Consider the following 12,597-nt stretch of genomic DNA (forward strand, 5'->3'; position numbering starts at 1 on the left):
GGGAGTTGAACAGACAGTGGATAGGGGATAGGGAGTTGAACAGACAGTGGGTAGGGGATAGGGAGTTGGACAGACAGTGGATAGGGGATAGGGAGTTGGACAGACGTTGGATAGGGGATAGGGAGTTGGACAGACAGTGGATAGGGGATAGGGAGTTGAACTGACAGTGGATAGGGGATAGAGAGTTGGACAGACGTTGGATAGGGGATAGGGAGTTGGACAGACAGTGGATAGGGGATAGGGAGTTGGACAGACAGGGGATAGGGAGTTGAACAGACAGTGGATAGGGGATAGAGAGTTGGACAGACGTTGGATAGGGGATAGGGAGTTGGACAGACAGTGGATAGGGGATAGGGAGTTGGACAGACAGTGGATAGGGGATAGAGAGTTGAACAGACAGTGGACAGGGGATAGGGAGTTGGACAGACAGTGGATAGGGAGTTGGACAGATAGGGGATAGGGAGTTGGACAGACAGTGGATAGGGGATAGGGTGTTGGACAGACAGTGGATAGGGGATAGGGATTTGGACAGACAGTGGATAGGGGATAGGGAGTTGGACAGACAGTGGATAGGGGATAGGGAGTTGGACAGACAGTGGATAGGGGATAGGGAGTTGGACAGACAGTGGATATGGAGTTGGAGAGAAAGTGGATAGGGGATAGAGGTTGGACATACAGTGGATAGGGGATAGGGTGTTGGACAGGCGTTGGATAGTGGAAAGGGAGTTGGACATACAGTGGATAGGGGATAGAGAGTTGGACATACAGTGGATATGGAGTTGAACAGACAGTGGATAGGGGAAAGAGAGTTGGACAGACAGTGGATAGGGGATAGAGAGTTGGACAGACGTTGGATAGGGGATAGGGAGTTGGACAGACAGTAGATAGGGAGTGGGACAGCCAGCCTCAGGTCTATTGCAGGGACGTATTGTCGCTTATGCAATAAACCAGAAGTTCTTGTCCATAAAAGTGTTCGTGCTCTTACAGACCGTCAGTATTATGCAATGTTAGTTATTGGATGTCCACATGTTTCTACATCGACAAGGGTAAATTACAGAACTCAGCATAATGATTTTATATGGAGCTAGCAGAGCATGTGATGTTCGTGTTCATATGGGCCAGCTGGTGACATTCATTTCACTGGTTGTAATAAGATACGTGTACCAGTGAAATGTGATTAAATGTCGCGAAGTCGGCGCGAGAGTGAGGCGCTGCAGCGTCGAATGCATGGTTTGTGATACGTAACTCTTTGTCATTATGATTATGATGTCAATTATTTAGTATTATCATGATTGTTTTCAAGCCTATCATTCTTCCTGAATCTATTCATATGTCGCCTACCGTGGACATACAAACAGAGCATATCGTTGATACCCCTACTGGGCCAGTCGGACAATACGTTGTACATAATGTAGAATAGTTTATTTTGGTGTTGCAGTGTCTAATGTCAGTTTCAAGCTAGGCCTAGGAAAGCTCTTGGATAAGATAACCTGAATACTGAGACTGTGAGGGTTCATGGTAACAAAGTATTATTGTTGATTATAAAACTTTATATTCTGTTTCAGGTCTCAGAAAAGCTAAGAAGTATGATTGGAAGGATTCCAACCTGGCTATGTTTGGCTCTGATACTGAAAAACAGGTCAAGAGTACGTATTGAACTGTTTACCTGTTTCTTTGTTGAACCCGTGTCTGTCAGGCTGTTCCGAGGACAGAAAGTTAGCACCCTTCATCTTCACATTATGACCAGCTTCACACACACACACATACACACACACACACACACACACACACACACACACACACACACACACACACACACACACACACACTCTCTCTCTCTCTCTCTCACACACACACACACACACACACAGATAGACACACACATACACTCTCTCAAACACACACACTCTCTCACACACACACACACAGGCACACACTCTCTCTCTCTCACACACACACACACACACACACACAAACACACACACACACACCACAGGTCCTTTTCATCTGCGTCTTTTCACAACACAACTGATGTATCTCAATGACATTTTAATTCGGACCACTTCCTTTATTCCTTGATCTGTTGAATGTTTTCCATTGATTTTAAAATTCCGATGCAGAAGGACGTTTGGTGTTAAATGCCAATTGCTGTAAAGTGTGAATTTCAGGATAATATCCTGAATTGTGACTCCGCTTGTAGGGTCAAATGTGCAGGGCTAGGTTTTAGTGGCATCTTCGTGTTGTTACAATTATAGGTGTTTGCTTGATCTACGATAGGATTAAAACAGACAAGGACAAAATGACCTGCACCAACTGCAATGATGATTTATTCCATCGCATTCTCCGACCTCTCTTGTCGTGTGTCCATAGCCATTGGTTATGCATATCGATTAGGTTTGCTACCTACTGCATCAATGCCGGTAGCTCTCATCAAATATTTGCTGTTAATTTTCCTAACTGTTGTAAGAGCGGTCTACGATGGACAAATGTCAATGGTATCCCAGTGCTGTCAAAACTGACATCCGATTTCATATGTAGCTAGGTGCATATACAAAGTCATACATGCTTGCTGTTACCCTGCCCGGCGCTCGCCATCAAGGGAATAAAACAATAGCTTGTTACCTTGGAGTCACTATATCCATTTTAAATGGGGTGGCCCAGTCGTCTAAGGCGCCGTAATTCGCTGTGCAGAGTTGCGTCCCTTAAACACGTCGGAAATCTATGATCATGGGTTCGAATCCCGGTTCGCCCCGATTATGTTTCTAGGTTTGTCAGCACCGTACCCGTGCTCGTGGCTTTCACCGAAGTGGTAAACATCTAAGTCCTGCATCACTTCGGGCTTTCCTCCCACACAAAGCCGACACGCCGTGATGTAACCTGAATACTGTTCAATGCAGCGTTAATCCAAACTCATTCTCTTCCTGCATGTGAAACTAGGGCATGGCCTCTCGTTGCGCTAGAAATATGAAAACAGACGTAAGTCTGGACTAGTGCAAGCAGCCACACACGTGCATGCGCGTCAGTGAAATAATCTTGAACTTCACGTAAACCCATCTTACCTAATTTCAACTATACATACATTCTGTTTTCACTGTCTGAACCACATGTATGTACAGTAAACTACGTTTATAAAGAACATGGGTATAACGAACTGACCGATATAACGAACTTATTTTTAGTCCTGACCTTTTGTTGTATAAATGCTGTGTATATGCTTATAACGAACTACGGTTATTACGAACTAAAATTAGTGGTCCCTTCGAGTTCGTTATAACCGTAGTTTACTGTGTGTATAGACAGGCGGACAGAGTCAGACCCTATTGCCCACCGTTTCCACATCTGTTTGGTTCCGCTGTAGACAACACTCGCCGACCGAGAACATCGATTTGTGTTTTCTTTGCCTGGCAATCAGTCCAACTAATCGAGTGTATTTTCACGTAACCAGAGTCGTCGTATTGTGTCATGGCTCGACGTAATTGATATTAACTCATTTATCACCTGGCAGCTGTCCAAAGCATCATCAATGAGTCACATGATCATTGGTGTAAGTAAACACTGTGTCACGTGATCGCACAGATGTTATTCCAATATTCCTCCAGTACATGTGCATGAGAGCTCTGAAGCAATATATTGAGCTTTTTTCAACATGTTGTGAGAATTATGATTAAAAACGTATATGCCTTTAAGGTCATTGCCTCCTTGTGTAGGGGTGATAATTAACCAATTTACCCATAGCAACCGGTTCTAATTTTGGATTTGTGAGACGTATAACACTCAGTCAGTAAAATAATGGAGGTGTTTAGAAAACCTGATTAAAGTAGCTGTCACTGCATTTTTTGCCCGTGTTGACTGTCTTTCTACTGTCATCTTCCCGAGGCATGGGAGTTAACTGACTATAAAAGTCAAGTTTCCACCCTTGCCGAACTAGGCAGGAATTATGGAGTTACATTTTTGCTTGACTAACGAGACTATGCATAGTCCAATCAAAATCGAAATCCGGTTAGTTAACTGGCGTGCAGATTTCGGTCGATTGCAGGATTTACAAAGCATGTGCACCGCCAACTCGTTGTCAACAGATAATTTTCAAGTCTTTTCATTTTTCTAATCAAGATGCTCACTTGATTTGATGCACTTCGCGATGTAAGACGCGTTTTATCACAACATAGACCTTGATTATCGATCAGATCGTCTTGACTGGGTACCGCCGTTTTGTTTGAAACAAATACAAGTGATACGAGAGGTGGAATCTGATTGGTCCATAGGAGAGGCTTAGAAGGGACATAACTCGTAATAACCACTGGTGGCGCTACGATCGAGCCCAGGAATTCAAGCCCAGTTCGGCAAGGGTCGAAACTGGACTTTGAAAGTCAGTTCACTACTTGCCTCGGGAAAATGTAAGAGGGTTTGCCCTGTGGATATTCTAAGTAGGAATAGATCTCAGTACCCCATGCTGGTTGTAAAGCTAAGCCGACTTAGGATGACCGGTAGTCAGACTCTGTGACTTGGCTAATTTTGTCTGTTCGAGTCCCGATGATGTTGATCGTTGCTTGAATCAGTAACGTATTACGTCTATGCTTTAACAGAGGCTTACAATAATTCAACCAATATACATTATTATTATATTATAATTTCTCAAATTGGTCGAAGTTGCCATCGTTTTTTCAATCTTCGTCTCATTATGATTATTGAACCCTTGCTTCTCTTTCTTCTCCTTCTTAGCCTCCTGCTCCTCCTTCGTCTTCCTCTCCGGCTCTTCCTCCTCCATCTCCTACTTCTGCTGCACTTATGTCGTCCTTCTTCTCCCTATGTATGTTTTCCTTCGTCTTACTCTCCTGCTCTTCCTCCTCCATCTCCTACTTCTGCTGCTCTTATGTCGTCCTTCTTCTCCCTATGTATGTTTTCCTTCGTCTTACTCTCCTGCTCTTCCTCTTCCATCTCCTACTTCTGCTGCACTTATGTCGTCCTTCTTCTCCCTATGTATGTTTTCCTTCGTCTTACTCTCCTGCTCTTCCTCCTCCATCTCCTTCTTCTGCACCACCTCTGTCGTCCGTCTTCTCCCTCTGTAAGTTTTCCTTCGTCTTACTCTCCTGCCCTTCCTCCTCCATCTCCTTCTTCTGCACCACCTCTGTCGTCCGTCTTCTCCCTCTGTAAGTTTTCCTTCGTCTTACTCTCCTGCCCTTCCTCCTCCATCTCCTTCTTCTGCACCACCTCTGTCGTTCGTCTTCTCCCTCTGTAAGTTTTCCTTTGTCTTACTCTCCTGCCCTTCCTCCTCCATCTCCTTCTTCTGCACCACCTCTGTCTTCCGTCTTCTCCCTCTGTAAGTTTTCCTTCGTCTTACTCTCCTGCCCTTCCTCCTCCATCTCCTTCTTCTGCACCACCTCTGTCGTCCGTCTTCTCCCTCTGTAAGTTTTCCTTCGTCTTACTCTCCTGCCCTTCCTCCTCCATCTTCTTCTGCACCACCTCTGTCGTCCTTCTTCTCCCTATGTATGTTTTCCTTCGTCTTACTCTCCTGCTCTTCCTCCTCCATCTCCTACTTCTGCTGCACTTATGTCGTCCTTCTTCTCCCTATGTATGTTTTCCTTCGTCTTACTCTCCTGCTCTTCCTCCTCCATCTCCTTCTTCTGCACCACCTCTGTTGTCCGTCTTCTCCCTCTGTAAGTTTTCCTTCGTCTTACTCTCCTGCCCTTCCTCCTCCATCTCCTTCTTCTGCACCACCTCTGTCGTCCGTCTTCTCCCTCTGTAAGTTTTCCTTCGTCTTACTCTCCTGCCCTTCCTCCTCCATCTTCTTCTGCACCACCTCTGTCGTCCGTCTTCTCCCTCTGTAAGTTTTCCTTCGTCTTACTCTCCTGCCCTTCCTCCTCCATCTCCTTCTTCTGCACCACCTCTGTCGTCCGTCTTCTCCCTCTGTAAGTTTTCCTTCGTCTTACTCTCCTGCCCTTCCTCCTCCATCTTCTTCTGCACCACCTCTGTCGTCCGTCTTCTCCCTCTGTAAGTTTTCCTTTGTCTTACTCTCCTGCCCTTCCTCCTCCATCTTCTTCTGCACCACCTCTGTCTTCCGTCTTCTCCCTCTGTATGTTTTCCTTCGTCTTACTCTCCTGCCCTTCCTCCTCCATCTTCTTCTGCAACACCTCTGTCGTCCGTCTTCTCCCTCTGTAAGTTTTCCTTCGTCTTCCTCTCATGCTCTTCCTCCTCTATTGTATTTTGTTCCACCTCTGTCATCCTTCTTCTCCTCTGTATACTTTCCTTCCTCTTCTTTCCCTGCTCTTCCCCGTCCCTCTTCTTCTTCTGCTCCTTCTCCGTCATCCTTCTTCTCCATCTGCTTCTTTTCCCTCGTCTTTTTCTCCTGATCCTCTTCTTATCATATGAATTATAATTTCAGAGGAATCAGCAGAATCGGAACCGGCGTGGAAGGGGTCAGGACAGAATGTCGGGCTTCAAATATGGAGGATAGAGGTGAGACTCCCTAACACTGAACATACCGTAATATATGCGCAACTAAATGATGACCACCTGGTTAGTACCAGGATGTAGAAACTGTAATGTCATACTGCTATTTTCTTTTTAAAAAGAAAATCAGTTTGAACCATCGAGAAGCTTTTCCAAACGATTGTGAAAATTTATTTCCAGAAATTCAAAGTGGTCCATTTACCAAAAGAAGACTACGGTAATTTCTACAGCGGGGACTCGTACATTGTTCTTAACGTGAGTATGAGGTGCTTCATAGCGTTCCTAACTAAACAATATAATCCAATATGCAAAACCATTTGCAGGAATATCTTATAAATAGTTTGCACGTGGATTTTGCCCAAATATGGAAATGATGTGTACATCTAAAATAAACCTTAAAACAGATTATAATAAGATTTGTAGATTTATGTTGGGAGCCAGGTCGTCACGCCCCTGTCTACCGCAGCCCAGTGGGACAGCCTGGTGATAAAAGCGTTCGCTCGTCACGCCGAAAACCCGGTCCAATGTGTAAAGCCCATTTCTTATATCCCGCTGTGACTTTGCCGGTATATCGTAACAGCGACGTAAAACCATACTCACTCACCCACACTAACTAAAAACGCGACATAGAATCGGACAGCCACCTCAATAAAGAGCGGACAGTGTCTGGCTGTATTGGTGAGGACCCAATGACCACGGACATTCCCTTGGTCAGCTGACAGGGATCCGACCAAACTCTACAGTGATATAGCAGTTTATCATAGTCAGCTTCTGTGGTCAGAATAGGTCCCCTGCAAGCTCTGCTGGTCCTAAGACGCCATTTACTGGACCGGGAGGTCGGGACTTGCTTTGTTGTAGTTCAGGGTAACCCGGCAGTGCTCTTAACATCAATCACGAGTTCGTCTGCTCCAGACTCGATTTTTTACAGGCCGTCGTTATATAGCTGGTATAGTGCGGTTTGTGGCGTGACGCAAAAATCAAGCAAATATAACTTATTACTTTTAATTATTATGCATGTCATAAGTCGAAGATTTATTTCTATCACAGACATACAAAGAGAAAGATTCTAAGGAGCTCAAACATGATCTCCACTTCTGGATTGGAAAAGAGAGTACACAGGTAAGTGGGCGGATATGTTTGTCCTATAGTGTACATCAGTTGAACGCACCATTACTGCTGGTACGTTCTCGTTAGCCCCGCGCGTACATAGCCTATAAGAATTGTTTTGCGACAGATCACTCGATATATTATCATATTTTTTAAACTTTGCGTTACCAGGAACATACCACTTTATTCAGGGCCCCGCTTGACAAGCGCTAAGGCTGTCGTAATTTTCATACTTTATCACAGATTTTTGACAGACGCACATGTGGACCTTATTAACTCGCGTTGTAGTTATATTGGGGTAGCCAGGTGGATAAAGCACCCGCCCGTCACGTCATTACAGGTGGACGATTCCATCACCAGCACTCTGTGTCCAATTCTTGGTACCCTCTTTCGTGATATTTGTTCTTTTTTCCTTGGGGCGGTGGGGTAGCCTAGTGGTTAAAGCTTTTGCTCGTCACCACGAAGGCCCGGGCTCGATTCTCCACATGGGTACAATGTGTGTAGCTCATTCCTGGTGATATCGCTGGACTATTGCTTAAAGCGGCGTAGAACCCAACTCACTCACTCACTTAACTTAGCTCAATCATTCTTTCAGGACGAGTACGGCACAGCAGCGTACAAGACGGTGGAACTAGATACCTTTCTCAACGACGCCCCCGTCCAGCACCGAGAAGTGGAAAGACACGAATCCACAATGTTCAAAGGTTACTTCAAGAGCCTCACGTGAGTAGTAATAGTAGTAGTAGTAATAGTAGTAGTAGTAATAGTAGTAGTAGTAGTAGTAGTAGTAGTAGTAGTAGTAGTAGTAGTAGTAGTGATGATGATATTGATGATGATGATGATGATGAAGATAATAATAATAATGATGATGATGATGATGATGATGATGATGATGATGATGATGATAGGCAATTTATATTACGCATATTTCCACGCCACATAGGGGCATGCTCAAAGCGTTATTATTACCTCGGTCACTGGATCAGTGTGCACTCAACACTCATTCTCAACTCCTTGGGGAGTAAACAACTCAAGCTGCTTGAACTGAACTACAGTGAATTCAGACATCATAGATTTACATATTCCTTGCGACCATACTGAGCGGATTGTCCCGTCTCATTACTTGGTTGGTTGCGTGTCATCGTATACATCGATGTGCAGTCACGGTTTAGGTTTCCATTGGGAATTCTGAATGTAAATGGGCGATGTTGTCTTTTCTTCCAACTCTTGGATCATTGTTCCCAAAATAGATGCTTTACCAAATTGTACACTTGAACTTGCAGCTACTTGAAAGGTGGCATTGCTTCCGGCTTCCGCCACGTGAAACCAGAGGAATACAAGACCCGGCTCTTGCAGTTTAAAGGAAGCAAAAGACAAGTCCAAGTTACAGAGGTGGGCGTGGTTTCTTGGTGCCAATCTGCGAGAATGGATAATGCTTAAACTTAATACAACAGCATACTTCACATCAGTTACATCAACAGCATTCTTTACAATTGAAGTGATCGTGAAACTAATCATGGTCTGTGACATCTATAACCAATATTCAATAGTCACGTTTAATCAAATCACTTATGCTGTATCATTTTTGGGTTATTAAATGAAAATTAATGATCTTCCTCATCTAATGCCATGACCAGAAAATACAGAAATTAACTTCCTTAACATTCTTTGCCAATGTGAGTTTGAGAGAAGACAAAGGACATGAGGTGACCTCATGAATTGAGATTGAGAATAAAAAAAACCTTGATCTTCTCACGTATCAAAAACAAAACTGAAAATGAAACGGTGGTATCAGAAGCAATGAGACTCTTGTTCCTTCTAGACTGGCATTTGGACTTGCCTTCAGTGAACATGATAACACTGTTAATGTTTCGCTTCTAGATGTCACCATGCAGAACGAAATTAAACTCCAACGATGTCTTCATACTCGACACAGGCAGGAAGGTGTACCAATGGAATGGGAACGGGTGTAACAAGGACGAGAAATTGAAGGTTTGAGCATTATGCTTCTATCCTGTTTGATGTTTGACTAAGAAGATTAAAAAAGATTTCACCCTAGTCGAATGCGAATGTATGTTTGACCAACAATATGATAATAACGTTTCATCTTTTCAACGTATACGAGTGGTTGACTTGTAATTTCCGAAACAGTTTCCATAATATGTTTGACTGTCTATTTGCGAATGCACGTACGAATGCAGGAATCGATAATACATAAGAAGCACATTACGAGCGATAAAACAAACGGTTTCCTTACTAATAAAAAAATTCTATAATGTGCTTAACATCATGTTATCGTTGACCATTCTTAAGACAGACTTAATTAGAGATCTATATGCCCTTTGCAACATGTTTTAGTTCACGTAGATTGCGAGATATCCATATCCAAGTAATGAATACAATGTGATAGGAAGTGTTCTTTTTACTGCTATAATGTACCGTACGTAAAGGGCAGTAACCTCAAGTTTTCTCAAAATTAAAGGGAGATAACTAGTTTTTCAATAATGTAAACTCCAGACAGCAAATATGGTTGATCAAAATTAGTTCGTTTTAAAAGAATTTCGTTTTTTCGCATGAAGGGTAATTTTTATTGCAGCTCCCTTGAAAGATATAGTATGCTTTCTTTGCCGTATCCGACTTGGTTATAATCGGATTTCATAATAATATTTCAGGCGGTGCAATATATCCAACAGCTGAAGTCGGACAGGCATGGCAAGGCAACCAGCGAATCGGTCGAGCAAGGTGATGAAGATGTAAGTGAGGGCAGTTATTTACAAAGTACTTTCTTCTCAAATGTGAGGAGGGAGGTATTATCCTTTTCATTTATTTTTTTAAAATGAAAGTGTTGAGAGAGGGACACTTTTTGTTTTTTCCACACCAAGAATAAACAACACAACTGATCACACATTGAACTCGCCCCTATAATACAATGTCAGTTGTCAAGCTTGTTATTTTGATAATATTCTTATGATGGCAATAATTAACGCTAAGGATTTATCTTAACGCGCTGATGCCCGAGTCACATTTCCTTGTATTCAGTCCAACTGCTTTGACTTTCCTGAGTTGGGGAGAGCTGCAGCAGTGTTCGTACTAATGCAGTGGGTAGTCAATAGGTCTCCAGTAGTTATCCATAATTGATGTGATTGTTACAGTAGTCAATAGGTCTCCAGTAGTTATCCATAAATTGATGTGATTGTTACAGTAGTCAATAGGTTTCCAATAGTTACCACTAAATTGATGTGATTGTTACAGTCGTCAATAGGTCTCCAGTAGTTATCCATAATTGATGTGATTGTTACAGTAGTCAATAGGTCTCCAGTAGTTATCCATAAATTGATGTGATTGTTACAGTAGTCAATAGGTTTCCAATAGTTACCACTAAATTGATGTGATTGTTACAGTCGTCAATAGGTCTCCAATAGTTATCCCTAAATTGATGTGATTGTTACAGTAGTCAATAGGTCTGTAATAGTTACCACTAAATTGATGTGATTGTTACAGTAGTCGATAGGTCTCTAATAGTTACCCCTTAATTGATGTGATTGTTACAGTCGTCAATAGGTCTCCAATAGTTACCACTAAATTGATGTGATTGTTACAGTAGTCAATAGGTCTCTAATAGTTATCCCTAAATTGATGTGATTGTTACAGTAGTCGATAGGTCTGTAATAATTACCACTAAATTGACGTGATTGTTACAGTAGTCAATAGGTCTCTAATTGTTACCACTAAATTGATGTGATTGTTACTGTAGTCAATGGGTCTGTAAAAGTTACCACCAAATTGATGTGATTGTTCAAGTCGTCAATAGGTCTCTAATAGTTACCCCTAAATTGATGTGATTGTTACAGTAGTCAATAGGTCTCTAATAGTTACCCCTAAATTGATGTGATTGTTACAGTCGTCAATAGGTCTCCAATAGTTACCCCTAAATTGATGTGATTGTTACAGTAGTCAATAGGCCTCCAACAGTGACCTCTAACTTAATGAGAATGTTACAGTGGTCAATAGACCTCGAATAGTTACCCAGAAGTTGATGTGACTTGCAATGGTCGATAGGCCTCCAACAGTGACCTCTAACTTCATGTGATTGTTACAGTGATCAATAGGTAGCCAATAGTTTCTCCAAAGTTGATGTTATTGTTGCAGGAGGACTTCTGGAACCACTTCACCGACGTGGATGATGATGATGATGACGATGATGATGCAACAGATGACGGCACAAAACGACTTTACAGGTGAGAAGTAAAAAAAATAGATTTATTACATACATTCTCGGCAGAAATTTCTTCATATTACTATAGTTAATATGACAGATTAACGATACTAATATGAAGGTTTTGGGTGATCCTTATCTTTTTTTAGTTGTATTTATTGCCTGTTATCGTTCGACTGATCATTCAGGAATAAACACTATGTATGTTGTTCGCCAAGACTCACTGATATTTACAATCCCAAAACACAGAAGCATGATAAACTCTGGATATTGATTATGAAAATGCACAAAATGGATTTCGGCGATCAGAACATCTGGACTTTGCAAATGTAAAGTACGATGCCTCCATCAACAGTCGATCACAGCGAGAAATTTGTTGTTTTACTCCTGATATCTTGCCAATGGGAAGATACGATTCTGTCCATTCCTGCCATAGTAGGGTGGCAAGAAAACCACGTATCTGTATACATTCCGTCTTAACTGAAACCTTTAGTCACATCAGTATTCTTCTTTTCCGTTCTAGAGTCACAGATGAGGGCGGGTCAATGAAAACAATTCTCGAGAAAGAAGGCCAGATCTTCAACAAAAGCATGTTGGATGTCAAGGTAAAAATATACCAGATTGTAAATGTACAGTACTGCTCAGAAACCAAATCCCCTCTATCACAACCAGGACGTTTATTTGTGATTGGTTAGTCAATACAACGTCATCGCGTTCAGGTTAGGTTTGTTTGTTTGTTGTTAAACGCCGCACTCAGCAATATTCCAGCCATATGAGGGCGGTCTGTCAATAATCCAGTACAGTGATTGACATCTTGGTCAGCGATC

General features: G+C 42.4%; 1 protein-coding gene across 2 annotated transcripts in view; it reads left to right on the forward strand.

Moving 5' to 3' along the window:
- The window catches only part of LOC139444792 (gelsolin-like protein 2), a 35,171-nt gene that overhangs the window by 19,035 nt on the left and 3,539 nt on the right, over positions 1 to 12,597 (forward strand). For both annotated transcript variants that reach the window (XM_071225750.1, XM_071225751.1), the window contains exons 3-12: positions 1,566 to 1,646; positions 6,380 to 6,453; positions 6,628 to 6,702; positions 7,495 to 7,566; positions 8,150 to 8,277; positions 8,838 to 8,946; positions 9,436 to 9,546; positions 10,227 to 10,307; positions 11,704 to 11,792; positions 12,294 to 12,375. In XM_071225750.1, coding sequence (XP_071081851.1) covers positions 1,566 to 1,646; positions 6,380 to 6,453; positions 6,628 to 6,702; positions 7,495 to 7,566; positions 8,150 to 8,277; positions 8,838 to 8,946; positions 9,436 to 9,546; positions 10,227 to 10,307; positions 11,704 to 11,792; positions 12,294 to 12,375 — 902 coding nt within the window. The remainder of the gene's footprint in view (positions 1 to 1,565; positions 1,647 to 6,379; positions 6,454 to 6,627; positions 6,703 to 7,494; positions 7,567 to 8,149; positions 8,278 to 8,837; positions 8,947 to 9,435; positions 9,547 to 10,226; positions 10,308 to 11,703; positions 11,793 to 12,293; positions 12,376 to 12,597) is intronic.

This window comes from Haliotis cracherodii, unplaced genomic scaffold (assembly GCF_022045235.1).
Source record: "Haliotis cracherodii isolate W230 unplaced genomic scaffold, xgHalCrac1.p SCAF_6, whole genome shotgun sequence".
In the NCBI taxonomy this organism is placed as follows: Eukaryota; Metazoa; Mollusca; class Gastropoda; order Lepetellida; family Haliotidae; genus Haliotis; species Haliotis cracherodii.